This window comes from Eretmochelys imbricata, chromosome 6 (genome assembly GCF_965152235.1).
Source record: "Eretmochelys imbricata isolate rEreImb1 chromosome 6, rEreImb1.hap1, whole genome shotgun sequence".
Lineage (NCBI taxonomy): Eukaryota > Metazoa > Chordata > Testudines > Cheloniidae > Eretmochelys > Eretmochelys imbricata.
The window spans coordinates 40,668,784-40,683,651 of NC_135577.1; the positions used below are offsets into that span (position 1 = coordinate 40,668,784).

The window sequence follows — 14,868 nt, forward strand, 5'->3', positions numbered from 1 at the left end:
ACCACTTTTTTCACCAGTGGAAAGAGACAGATGATTCCTCTTAGATATCTCACCACCATGGAGTTCGAGAAAATTGACTTTCCTGGGATCAAAGGACAGAAACCCAAGATTGCCACTAAGTGGACCTTCAAGGACTGAGAGACAGACCAGAAGACTGAAGAGGTAACAGATGCTCCAAAAAGTTCTGAACACAGGCTAGCATTGGTAGAATCCTATGGGCTAAAGCACAAATCAAAAACCACTTCCACTTGACCCAGCAGGTAACTCTGGCAGGGTTTTCTACTATTCGGTAGTACCTGTCTAGCAGCTTCCAAACAGCATTCCTCTTCTTCATCTATTCATGCAGCATCCATGCTGTGAGATCCAAACTGCTCAGCACTGGATGCCAAATCTGACCATGGTGTTGAGTCACTGTGTTGGGAATAGACAGGGGTAAAATCTTTCTTGGGTAAAATTACTTTGTATAATTAAGAAATTGAACTACAACTGTTGTTTCTTTGCCAATTTGCTAGGCAATTTGAAAAACAGATAAAATTAGTCAGAAGCTGAGTTCTAAAACTTCCTCAAATTCCATTTTGATAAGATTAGAAAATCAACACTGTACTGGTCAAGCTGGTGCAATCAGAAATCAACTTCAGTCTGAGCATGAATTTTGGCATGATTCAGCTTCAATTTGAGAATAACCCAAGGAATGAGTGGGACTGGGGAAAAAGCATACATCAAAATGAGACGGAAGGTTTAGGAGCTAGTACTGAGACCCACTTGAGAGCAAAACTGAGGTCATTTCTCGCTGTCTTTTCTGACAAAAAGATCGATGGTCAGAATGCTCCCATCTACAAAGATGGAGCTTCGCATACTGTTCTTCAGAGACCACTCATGATTCTGGAAAAAATTCCTGCTGAGGTGATTGACCAAATGATTCTGGAGCAGCTGTGGGAATTACATTCTCCTTGATAGAAAACTGCCAAAACTTTGCCTCCTGACAAAGCTGCTTGGAGCAACTCCTCCCTGCTTGTTCACTTAATACATTGCAGTGGTGTAGCTGGTGATCATATGAACTGCTGTGTCTTCAATCTACAACCAAATAGTTCTGCATTCATTGTAAATGGCCTGAAGCTCCAGGCCACTGACATGAAGGAAAGATTCCTGCTCTATCCACAAACCTTGGACCTTCATTGTCCCCAGGTGCACTCCGCAACCTATTGTGTGCTGGACCACGTAAGTACATGCAGCCATATCACTTAGTAACTTCAGGCACAAATTCTAGCTGAAGGGTGAGAGCAGACAGGCAGGCACAGGCAACAAATTGTTTGAAATCGTTCATTCTGTAGAAATGCCCTCAAACTTGGAGAGAGTCTAGTAGGGCCGAAATGAACTCAATTTTTTGTGTTGCCATTACCGTTGAATTTTCTCTGTTCAAAATCGGACCCAGATGATTGAAGAGATCAAGTGCGAATTGGAGTTTACTTAGTTTTTGACTTGCCCCTCACTAACCAACTGTCCAGGTGTGGAAACACATGAATTCCTCTTTTTCTGAAATATGCTGAAAAAGTCACACATTTGGTAAATACCTGCTGAGCCAAGAACAAAGGGAAGCAAAGGGAAGCACAGTGTTCCGATAATGCTGACCTGCCACTACAAATCTCAGACGCCTCCTACGGCTCAGGAAAATCATCACATGGAAGCAAGCATCCTTAAGATTAAGTGTAGCAAACCAGTTGTGATTCGAAGTGGGAAGAATAGTGGCTATAGTAACTATGTGGACTCATGTATTTGTTCAGACTGTGGTACATCAAGAATAGATCTCATCTCTCCTTGGAATATGGAGATGACGAAGTACCATGAGTAAAATCCGTTTCCCTGATGCCACACGGGACCTTTCTCTATGGCCCCAGAAGCCCAAAGAGCCTGAACTTATCTGTAAACGTTGCCATAGCCTCACAATTTATAAAGTGCTTTGGTGAAAGCACTTGCTGATTGGCAACGCACATTTGTAAGGATGAGGTAGAATAAAGTTTGCTTTCCAACACGTCCAGTCTTTTAGAATCTTTGTCTTTTGGAGTGGACTTGTATTTCCCATTTTAACCTCTCATTACCTGACATTACAACAAGAGAGTTAGGCACCAGATGCAAGAAGAAGTACTCAAAACACTGCATAGGTATATATCTGTCATCCATATACTTCGCTGTGGGTGGTAAGGATGCCAGGGTGTGCCATAAACTTTTTGCAGGTTCCACGACAGTTTCATTTATGAGGAAAGCCACTCTTCCTGGAGCAGAGGACTGAAGAATACCCAGCAACTTATGGGTGTTCTGAACAAATTCAACCTGAATTCCCAAGTTTGAAGCCATGTGCCTCCAGAGGCCGTGTTACAATTTAAAATCCTCATGTACAGGAGAGGAGGAATTTGGCTCCCCAGAATTGTCTGGTGATGAAGAGGAAGGAATTGGAGCCAATGGAATCTCCTGTGGCGTCTGTAACAACAATCAGCAGGAGCAGGAGCAGGAGCAACCCCAGTCTGTGGCTGCAGTACCAGAGATTGAGGAGGGGATGCTATCAGAATAGGTGACCTTGTCCTGGATTGAACCAAGCATCAGGATATTACTGACTACACAATATCCCTGGGGTTCCAAGGAGGCCGCTGTGGGTAGAGGTACAGCACTGGTGGCCAGTAGGAGCTGGGCCAAGACCCTATAATGCAAGTGGTGCCAAACTCAATACTGATGGTGATCCCCAGAAAATCTCAATGACTTTCGAGAGCAGTATTGCAAAGGGAAGAGGACAAAGAGGGAAGAGGACAAAGATGCCTCTGAGCCTGACCCTGACGAACCTTCCAAACAGTCCTCAGGCAATGGAGAAGCCACCCCCAGAGGGACCAATAAACATCCTGCCTTATCTGAAGCCCAGATAAGCAGGCAGCATCACTACTAACAAAGATAAAGAAATCAGCAATTTCAGTACTTATAGGGGTCTTGCAATCACACACTGTACGAGAGCAGACGTCAGTACTGAAGTCCAAACTGGCACTGGTCCCATAGATGTAGTGTGCACAAGAATTGTTGTCAGCACTGAAGCTAATACCTCCAAGCAATAAACCACTCAATATGGAAGAGGATGGCGACCTCAACTCTTCACCCTGAATTGGAAGTAGTGCAGAAGACTGCCAAGAACAGCAGCAGGTGCGCAATCAGGCCCAACAGGGCCAAGGACATTGATGAAGAGGTCACCACAGCTAAATGATCCTGAATTAATGAAGAGTCATGAAAGACAGGCAAAGCAAGTCCACTGGGTGGAAACGATCGGTGATGACACTGACTTCACTGGTACCAGATTCAACCAATGCCCCATGAATGGTGCAGAACTCAATGGTATGGGAGTCCAATTGCTCTCGCTTCAGGACAGGAGAGCAGGTAGACAGTCCTGCTTTATCTCGTGTACTGGAGGAACCGCACTCCCCTTAGAAGGGAAGGAATCTCTCCTAGCTCCGGAATGGCCCCAGTCTGTTTTATGAGTCCTTTTCCTAGGAGAACCAGAGGAAGGAGAATGATCTCTCTCCCTCCTGGGAGAGGAATCCAAATCTGGTTAAACAACAGCCCATGCTGGTTCAGACACTCTCTGGGGGGCCTGACAATCAGTGGATGTCTCTGGTGAGAATACAGGCCTCATGGCCTACTCGAGAAAGTGCTGAATCAAGCTCAAGTCTCTGGCCACCTGTATCCTCTTCTTGAGCGAATTATTGATGGAACACCTTTCTTTAACATGCCCTTCCCCAGGGCACAAACATACATCAAGTATGGAGGTCACGAACAGGAACAGCCACGCCACACAAACGGCAATGTATTAAACCTGGTCAAGGCATCAGAAGAGGCTAAATTTTACTAAGCTAATCCTACTACTACTAATTTAACTTTATACACAAAAGCATAGAAAATAATGACAGAGAACTGTGAAGTAAAATACCACAAAAATGCTCCAACTCAAGCACTGGGGTGGGGGAGAAGAAACTGAAGGTGACTGGGATGGCACCACCCTTAAATAGCTATGGGAGGAGCTAAGGGCACCACTCCTATCAGTACCACTAGGCAAAGTTTTACGGCTTTGGTGTGCTGGGAACATACATAATGTGTGCCTGCACCTACTCAAAGCAGTGGCGTAAATCCCTACATTGGTTGCACTGTTGCTTCTAAAAGGCTGAGCAAGCAAACTAAAGAATTCAAGCAGGCACAGTTGCTAGCACATGGGCAAAATGGAGAAACAGATTAGCCCCACTTTCATCGGTAAAGCACACATGTAGGATTAAAAAGGTATATAAAGGATTAATTAGTTTAGCTTGGCTAAGAAAATATACGTGCTTTGTAGCTTATATAATATGTAGGTGGTTAGCAAAATGTAACAAGGCCTTGAAAATAATATGCTCAAGAACTAGGAGAAATGTGGCATCTAACAACCAAAGTTTTGGGAAGGATGCTAAGCTTGGAATGTGGTGTGTGGAATCAGTAGTGACCCCCAACATACCAATGTTTGCTTGGAGAAAGAGGCACAGTTGTAAAAATCTTGTCTTCTCCAGGCTTAAGGAGGGGGTCAACTCCAGACTGTTAGCTAGGATAACAGTCAATGAGACATCATTTATTTGTTGCATTGTATAAAAGAACCAAGCTCTCGGGGGAGGAGGGGGGTATTTAGCAGATCCTACCTGACTATACTGGAGCTAGCCAGGGTGAGGGGATTATCCCTGGGAATGATCCTTTTGTGAGTATTCTAATCTAAGGTTTATAAATGTTTCTTACTGTATGGGTGTAAAAACTGCTTATTGCTTAAGCTTTTAGATATGTTAAGAACAATTATACAAATATTCAGACTTTAGATTTAATGAAGGGGTGTAGATGAATTGGTGTCATGGTAATAACCTGTATTCTTATCATCGTTATTAATAATACTAATTCCAAAACCATACAACTTTAAAAATAGTATATGGGCAAAGTTTTCACAAATGTCTAAGTGACTTGGGATCTTAAGTCCTATTTTCAAAAATAACTATCAATCAAGATTGTGTGTGCTTTGCTGAGAAAGTGGGGCAAGTCTGTTCCTACATTTATATCCTAAAGCTCTTACAGTACAGACTGCATCTATAGTTCAAAATATACTTAAAAAAACCACTCTCACTACACTAATATTTGTACAGGTATTTTCTTGGTAAAATATGTTTGTGAGAAAAATATCTGGGTTGAATCCAGAATCTCTCTTACCCTGCTTGCCCTGTTGGGCAGCTGTATGATAAAATTCTCCCCAGTGAGAATTAAACATACAACTCACAACAGCAAATGAAAGGATTAGCAAGTGACGAAGGCTTTGCACCAATGTATAATCAGCATGATCACAGTAAACAGCGAATGAGAATGAGAATGTGAGGAGAGAAGAGGGATTAACCTATTAAACAAAATCTCTATTTTCAAATTACTCTTGATGGACATTTCATTAAATAGAACCTCTTATAAAAAGAGAGCTGATCTCTATCTAAACCAATTACATCTCTATTAAAATTGAATATATTATGTTTTTCTATGTAAATTCAACAGTGCTATAAATTTGATGAAGAAAATAAAGGTCTAACTTTTAGAGAAGGCCACACTATTCATTTATTTATTTTTTAAAGATGCAGATCTTGGCCTGGATGGCAAGAGGCACTGTTTATTGTGAAATAAATTGTGTCTCTATTCCCCCCACCCCCTCCCTGTTTATGTGCTCTCTTATGCTATGTAATCTCTGAACAGCATGCCTCTCCCCTCTACTTCCTTGCTGTTTTCCGCTCCAAATTCTTTATTCGAGCTCAGTTCTGTGAGGTGATGAGCACACTTGGTTGCCATTCAAGTCAGTGGCAGTTGAGGGTGCTCAGCAACTTACAAGATCAAGCCATTATCATCTAACATTAGTAACATTATCTAAGTGCTTGTATAGCATTAAGGGTTATAGCAGTGCTATTAGCTTTAGACAGCAATGCCCTTAGTCAGACAGCATGCCAAGCTACCCAAAAGGAATTTGAATTGCTCAATGTCTACGGTGCTATGCACCCGCAATGCAACCCAACTTGCTGAAATGAAACTGCAGTTACTAGAAACAGACAGAAAATTCCAAGTAATAAATTTCAAGTCTCTTTCCAAAGGTTAGGTTTCCGGTTGGAGGATTAACACAAGAGTTTTAGAATAGTATCCGCATTAACAGGTTTGGGGGTCCCCCCTCCCACGCAAAAAATAAATTAAGTCCAATTCTCAATATATTTCAAATATAGATATAGTTATGAGATACAATACAGTATAGATATCATATAAATCATTTTGACCCCAATCCTCCAAGCTGCTCCATGTGGGTGGACCTGTATCAGCAGCGTGAAGGCTGCAAGATCAGTAACCTAATTCACACTTATTATCTCTGAATAAAAAATTATTTTTAAAAATGTTTTTAAACATAACTTGATATTATTTACTTCCCAGAGATTTATAATCTTGTAATCCTCTACTAGACTATTTACAAGGCACCTTATAATTAAATTACAACAATTGAAATTTTATACTTTCTTAGCATGTGCACCTACATGCATCTGTCCATCAATCCTTTGATATGAGGTTAACGCCTTCTCTCTGCGAGAAATTCTTAAAGCAACATGACACTGTAGGCACACAAAAATCATGCACCTACAAAATTTGAGCACTCTTAATTTAGAGATATTATCTTTTTCACACACAGAAATACTTTTTAAATGTATGTATTCAACAAGCACTATACATGCAAGGTACAGTGCGATACAACGGAACTAATATCTAAATTATACCTTGGATAATAGATTACATGTTGGTTTTCCAGCATACAGACCTGCTCCACTTGATGAATGTGTCCAAATTCTATGCCATGAAAATAAACATTTATGACAGTCTTACCTTTCCTTGTTTTACATTCTGTAATTTTTTCATATTCAAAGGAAGCTAGAAAAAAATGCTATTCTGATAAGAACTTTCCATAGTCCACATTCTCCCTATGGTGAGAACACAGTGAGTAAATTTCAATGGGTCCACAAAAATTATAAAAACACTGACTGTCAATTGGCTGATGTAACCACAAAGAATAAATACAAGACTAAAATGTTTAATAGGGAGCAGAATAATTGCGTCAATACAATAATGCGATACAACGATCAGTGCCTGGTGTACAATCTGAATCAGAAGCAGAAAAATGACATAGTAGTAGTATACCTATGCAAGTTTCAGTAGGGTCATCCATTCTGGGTCCATCACTTTTCAAAGCACAAAAAATAATACATCAATAACCAAAATGATAATTTTCTAGCCAACATCAGAGGTAGTAAAATCTCTACGTAGGGAGCTATTCAACACCTTGCAGGATCAGACAATACCTATTGAATTGTGGTCTTAGCTATGCTAGAAATCTAAACGTTAACAGCTTGAGCCCCAGTCATGCCACCAGGGGACTGGCACTCCTGGCAGGAAGTTACAGGTGACTGGCACCTTTACCCTCTTCCAATCCTGTTCCAATTGGGGAACAATAATGTGCATGCTTAGGTCACTTAATTTTTCATTTCCTCTCTTTTATGAGTTTGTGTCAGGCACATTGTGTGTGTAGCAACTCTTAACTGCTTCCCAATAAAGCTGTGTGTGTATACATTTGTGGGTTTTTTTAGTGCTTAACTTGGGTCAGAGATTAAGCAATGGGGGAACTGGGAGGCAGAAGTGGAACTGCTAAAGCAGAACAGCAGCTGTGCATGAGCCTCTCTTTGTTGTAGGATCCTCATTGAGAAGATTTTGGGTATGTCTGTGCTTCAATAAAACACCTGCGGCTGGCCGATGTCAGCTGACTTGGGTTCACAGGGCACAGATTGTACGGCTGTAAAATAGCAGTGTAGATGTTCAGGTTCAGGCTGGAGGCCAGGCGCTGGGACCTTTACGAGCCATAAGTACAGGATTCACTTCACCAGTCCCTGAAGTTCACTGAAACCGATTGGAGTTGAGGGCACATAGCATCTAGCATAAGTGTACATACATGGTAGAAAAACTATAAAGAAAGTATATATATAATCTCTTCTATAGAAGATACCACTACAAATGCCACATTATTTCCAGCTGCTTAAAGAGAGAAATTTGTATATTAGGTGAGACAAGGAAAAAGGAACTCTGCATAGGAAGTTGCATGTAATTGATACATAGGACTTCTGTTTTAATGGCTTTCAATCTAACAAAAAATATATACCATGAAGTTTAAAAAAAAAAAAGCTCTCTTTTAGAAAGTCTGCTTGACAAATTAGAGGTATTTTCATGGTGCATTAGGAGAGAATGCAGCATTCAAAACATAATTCTGGAGGGAACTCATTGTAGGTAGTAATGTAAAGAGCAAACCTACAGCCAGTGCAGTAAATACTCTTCAAGTCAGCAAATTGTATCTAAAATCATGATCAACTATTTTATTTTAGAATTAAGGAAATGAATACATGGTCAATTTGAATCAAATTACTATTTACTGTCTGAAAAACTGTAGCTTCAAAACCCTTTGGTGTTATTTTTCATGGAGGAGAATTTTAATTTTCATTAAAAAGAAAAAACAAAGCAAAAAAATAGAATAAGCACCTACCTGTAATACCGAGACTGTAAATAAGTTGAACAAACAGTCTTTGACACGTGGCTGGCAGACCCAAAGTCTATTACTTTAACCCGGTATGGCTGCCGGACAGGATCCACCAACATAATGTTCTCCGGTTTGAGGTCAGCATGGATTAAACCAAGACTTTTTAGTTTTTTCAGTGCAGTGGCCACTTGTTGCAGAATTGGCCGTATTACTTTTAGCTGTAGAGGGCTGAATTTGTTTTGCTTCAGAAAGTCATATAAATTCTGTTCCAACATCTCAAACACCAAGCAAGTATGGTTACGATGCTGAAAGCATTCATAAGCTCTCACAAAATTAAACTCATCCGCATTTTCAGTACTTAGTCTTGCTAATATGCTCACTTCTATTTGTCCTTGACGTGCATAAGAAGGATGATTCTTCAAAATTTTGATTGCGACAATCTCATTTGTCCCTCTTGTCCAACATTTTACTACTTGTCCAAAGGTCCCTCGCCCAAGGAAATCCAGGACCTCATAAGTATTTTTCACAGAGCACAACACCTCATGCTGTACTAACTGATAATCTCCATCTCCACTGGTACCACTCTGTTTTGAAGTTGCAGTAGTTGTCACAACCGTCACCGGGTTTCCCATATTTGCTTGCAACATTGCAGGTAATATAGACAGTTCATCAACTATCTGCATTGCGCTACTTTGATTATTCAACTCTTCACTCTTACGCTTCAATCCACATCGCTGGGATCCATCCAGTAAATCTAACCTGGTTCCCTGTGTACCAGTCTGAGGTGCCTCAACTTGAAGTTGTTGCGTCTGCACTGCTAACACATTTGTAGCACCTACAGTATTTTTTAAAGCAACAGCACTTGTCTGCAACAAAAAGTTCTGTCCTCGAGGTCTGTCAGATGGGTTCTTAGTCTGAAAGTAAGTACTAACCCTGTTGGGAGAACGAGCAATTCCAAAGTTTTTACCATTCACATAGATCCGTGGGTAGATTTTTTCGTGGTACACACAACTGCTTGGCTCTACTTTGAGTTTCTTCACACTACAAAAGGCACTTGACTGGGTTTGATAAACATATGGTGGATAGACCAAGACTTGTGAGGCCATACCTGAAGAAGGAAGTTGGGGGGGAGGGGAGAACAAAGCACAATTTAAAATTTGTAGCAATTTCTTCCCCTGAGAAATTAGAACACTCAAATTACCCACTTCAGTTTGCCGTTAAATGGTTTGATATTTAAATTACCCAAGTCAGTGGTTCCCAATTTTTTTTAAACCAAGGTGACCCACCAACTCCATTTTGTCTTTTTTGGCAACCCACCCAGAGTCCAAATTCATCATAGGCCAGCATCCTCTCCTCCTCTGCTGCTCCTCTTCACCCCTCTGCAGGGACACTGACCACGTGTAGCGGCATGCTCTGCCCTGGCACTGCAACCGTAATCCCAATCCAGTCTGGAACAAGGTTGGAGAGTGAGCCTGCCTCGCATATACCCAGCAGCAACAGCTCCTGTCCCATGAAGCTCAGCCCTGTTCACCAGTGTATGGGATGGCAGCGCCATTAAGGTTTAGCCTTGCCAAGTCACACTGCCTCCATTCTCCTCCAATGTATGAAATTGGACCATTAAAATTTCAGGAGTTTAGAGTTGTGGCTATTGTACATTTTGGACTGGTTGTATAGGGTGGTGCTGGGATGGTTTGCAGCAGCTCAGTAACGCCATCCTTTTTTGGGAAGGAGAAGCTAACTTTCTTTCGCTCCAGAAGCTAAGCTTTAATTAAAAGAACCTTCTAGCTCTCAGGGCTGTGAAGATAACCTTCAAGTTATGAGCAGAGAACAACCTGATGCAGTGATGTCCGTCTGTGTCTACGGATACCCTGCAACAATAGCCCTGGGTGTGAGCATATCCTAATATCCTGAAGTATTAACTCAGAAACAGGTTAATTTAAAATGCCAACATTGCTACCATTTCACTATGATAAAAGCATATATGAAAGAGGGATGAGCATCAGCTAACATCACTGCTATCAGAGCACACAAGAGGAGAATGCTATTATGAAGAGCTGCGCAATTTGCTGTAAATGGTATCTTATTTTGATGTGTCTAGTAAGAAACATGGGTTTTGTGCCAAGGGCTGAGATATATAAAATATATATACACACACATACACACGCAAATTAAATATTCCCAAACCAACATATCATTCATAAATTTACCATCTAACCCTATTACAAAATGTTAGATGCTTACTGTACTTCTGAATGGTACACAAAAATGTTATTGTATAGCAAACAGAAAATCCCAGATATTTGTTGTGTAGATAAATTGTATATTTTATCTTACAGTACTATCTATTTACATGTACCCTAAAAATAGAGAGGCATGTAAAACATTTAAATGTACTTTATAAGCCAACATTCCTGAGAAATTCTATGGGAGGTAGCTTTACACAGGCACAAAGGTACTGTATAACGAGAAAAAGATCTGATTTTACATATACGCTGCATCAAGTTAAATCTGTTCTGTTTTCAAGGCCCTAAATAATACCATCCTAGTCCCTATCTCTAGTTTCATCTCTTATTACATTCCGGAACTCCATACCCTCTCCTCTGTAAAGAATACCAGCCTCAATGCCTTATTCGTCTGTTTCTTCCACAACAGGGTGGATACAAATAAATGTGGGGTTTTAAATAACATTTTTAAAATTTAAATTCTGTGTCTTTTCTTTCAAAAATAAACCTATTTAAAATTAAATTTTAAAGTATGACAACCTATGTGTTCAGGTTTAAACTTACTATAAATTATTAAATTTAAATTAAATTTAAATATTAAGCAGTACACATTTGCTGCAAAAGTTATAAAGAAAGTCAACTGATGGAAGTCAAGGTCTAAGCACACAGAAGCAGAATTTGCTGAAGTGCTACACCAGCTTTACACTGTGCAGGTGCAGAGGGACTATTTCCTTCATTTGAGTTTATTCAACTAATTCAATTCAATGATTAGTTCATTCAAAGTTGAGAAACTGATTAGAAGTTGAAAAAAACCAGGAAATCTTATTTTAGTTTTCCAATATGTGAACAAAAACTAAGTGTGAGACAATGAGATCTACTATTCTAATATCTTGAACATGATGACCTGAAGCAATCAGTTTAATTCGCTAACTACAGAGAGTACTACCTTTGTATAATAAATCTGTTTTAAATGCAAAACTTGTTTCGATACACTTTTTTCCTTGTATCTCTGGCATAGTTAAGGTAGTTTTATGTAACTAATAAAAAAAACTGAAATGCTGGTTTTGTACATTTTTAACTGAATTCTAATTTCCATGGAAATAGAGCTGGATACAAATCACAAGTAAAAATAAATCTAGTAAATAAAATGCATCATTCACTGTTTGCTAACAATAAAAAAAATGTAAAAATTAAGAATCTGAATCAATGTAAAGTAAGTGATAGAACTGCTTAAACAAATGTGAACAGATCTAGTGTATCCTCCTAGATAGCAAAGGAAAGCAACAGATTTAGTGTAACAATTGTATTTAATTTCAGATTAACATGTTTTAATGGTTACCAACCAATGCGAAATCAACCTCTCTTTAGGAAACTACCTAAAAAGTACAAATGCAAAACAAAATTAAAATTGATTATTTGAATCAATGCTTCTTGCTTGCTGATTTAAATCATGATTAAAACCGATAATTTAAATCAATCCATCCTGTCCCAAAGTCCATCAAGCCACCAGCCTCTCCATTCAATTCCCTCCTAAAGACTCACTTCAATGATACTTGCAAATAGTGAGTCAACCAGAACTCCTAGCCACTCCCTCTTTAGGGTTTTCCAGCATCTCATCCACTCCAGGTTTGCATTGTACAAACTCATCAGGGCACAGACTGTATATATTTTATCTTGTACAGCAGTGGTTCTCCACCAGGTTCTCAACTAGACCATAACTTCAGAATTTGTGTATTGATATGCCAGAATCCTATGGTCAAATAAAACATGAATTTCTACCAGTTTCAGCATATCAGATCAAAACCATCATTGTTTTTGTATTACAGTCCTGCTGAGAGGCCCCATTCAAGATCAGGACTCCATTTTGCCTAAGCAATGTACTGAAACATGTATTAAGAGACAACCTCTTCCCCAGATAGCTTACAAATTAATTTATTACTGTGTATGTCAGTAGTGTGTTTGGTGCTGTACAACAGTCGTTCTCAACCGTTCCAGAACACTATATCCCTTTCAGGAGTCTGAGGTCTTCCAGGGGGTACATCAATTCATCTAGATATTTGCCTAGGTTTACAATAGGCTACATGAAAAGCACTAGCAAAGTCAGTACAAACTACAATTCCATATAGACAATGACTTGTTTATAATGCTCTATATACTGTATCAGTTTTCTCAACCTCGGTGTTGTGATTTATTTTATAATTATATAGGAAAATTGAGAAAAGTAAGTAATTTTTCAGTAATAGTGTGCTGTGACTCTTTTGTATTTTTATGTCTGATTTTGTAAGCTAGCGGGTAAGTGAGGTGAAACTTGTCGTATGCAAGACAAATTAGTCTCCTGAAAGGGGTACATAACTGCACTCAAAAACTAAACAAAATACGAAACTTTAGAGCCTACAAGTCCACTCAGTCCTACTTCTCGTTCAGCCAATCACTAAGACAAACAAGTTTGTTTACATTTACAGGAGATAATGCTGCCTACTTCTTATTTACAATGTCACCTGAAAGTGAGAACAGGCTTTCGCATGCGACCTTTGTAGCCGGCATTGCAAGATATTTATGTGCCAGATACGATAAACATTCTTATGCCCCTTCATGCTTCAGCCACCATTCCAGAGGATATGCTTCCATGCTGATGACACTCATTAAAAAATAATGTGTTAATTAAATTTGTGACTGAACTCCCTTGGGAGAGAACTGTACGTCTCCTGCTCAGTGTTTTATCCGCATTCTGCCATGTATTTCATGTTACAGTAGTCTCAGATGATGACTCAGCACATGTTGTTCATTTAAAGTACACTGTCGCTGCAGATTTGACGAAACGCAAAGAAAGAACCAATCTGAGATTTCTAAACATAGCTACAGCGCTCCACCGAAGGTTTAAAAATCTGAACTGCCTTCCAAAATGTGAGAGGGACGAGGTGTGGAACACCTGTGAAGTCTTAAAAGAGCAACACTCCAATGCAGAAACTACAGAACTTGAACCATCCAAAAAGAAAAACAACTTTCTGTTGGTGGCATCTGACTCGGATGATGAAAATGAACATTCGTCAGTCTGCACTGCTTTTGGACTGTTATCGAGCAGAACCTGTCATCAGCATGGATGCATGTCCTCTGGAATGGAGGTTGAAGCATGAAGGGACATATGAATCTTCAGCGCATCCGGCATGTAAATATCTTGCAACGCCGGCTACAACAGTGCCATGAGAACAACTGTTCTCACTTTCAGGTGACATTGTGAACAAGAAGTAGGAAGCATTATCTCCTGCTAATGTAAACAAAGTTATCGGTCTTATCAAATGGCTGAACAAGAAATAGGATTGAGTAGACTTGTAGGCTTTAAAGTTTTACATTTTTTTATTTTTGAATGCAGTTTTTTTTGTACATAATTCTACATTTGTAAGTTCAAATTTCATGATAAAGAGATTGCACTACAGTACTTGCATTAGGTGAATTGAAAAATACTATTTCTTCTGTTTTTTAAAGTGCAAATATTTGTAACCAAAAATGAATATTAAGTGAGCACTGTACACTTTGTATTGTGTGTTATAATTGAAATCAATATATTTGAAAATATAAAAAATAATTAAATGGTATTCTATTATTGTTTAATCATGCAACAGCCCTAATATTTAGTCACATCTCTCACTTTACTTCACTTGATGGGAGATGGCCTCCAAGAAGCTGACAAAATATCTTCCCCCTTTGAGAAGACTGTGCTCAGTATATAATTGTAGAAGTACTGTATATGTGCCTGCTCTACTCCAAAAAGCTCATTTTATAGTCAAATAAATCCCCATAGTCTGGGATCGCTGAAGTGATTGTTTCTTTTTTAAATCAGGAGTTGTACACACTATATGATCACACTATATGGCTACTAATCAAGGGAGAAAGAAGATTCTAATTTAGGTTCTGATTTTAAAACTAAAAATTCTGGATTATTAGTGTTCCTATTCCTAAACTCATGACTATAGTGACGAGAACTCATGAGAGAGCAAAAATTGCTTTCTTCCACTCCTT

General features: G+C 39.3%; 1 protein-coding gene across 4 annotated transcripts in view; it reads right to left on the reverse strand.

Annotated features, from left to right (window-relative positions):
* HIPK3 (homeodomain interacting protein kinase 3) overlaps positions 1-14,868 on the reverse strand; it is a 154,811-nt gene that overhangs the window by 105,565 nt on the left and 34,378 nt on the right. For 3 of the 4 annotated variants that reach the window (XM_077818450.1, XM_077818451.1, XM_077818452.1), the window contains one exon: positions 8,636-9,737. The exons of the other annotated variant lie outside the window; for it this stretch is intronic. In XM_077818450.1, coding sequence (XP_077674576.1) covers positions 8,636-9,735 — 1,100 coding nt within the window. In that variant the 5' untranslated portion in view covers positions 9,736-9,737. The remainder of the gene's footprint in view (positions 1-8,635; positions 9,738-14,868) is intronic. 4 annotated transcript variants of the gene reach the window in all.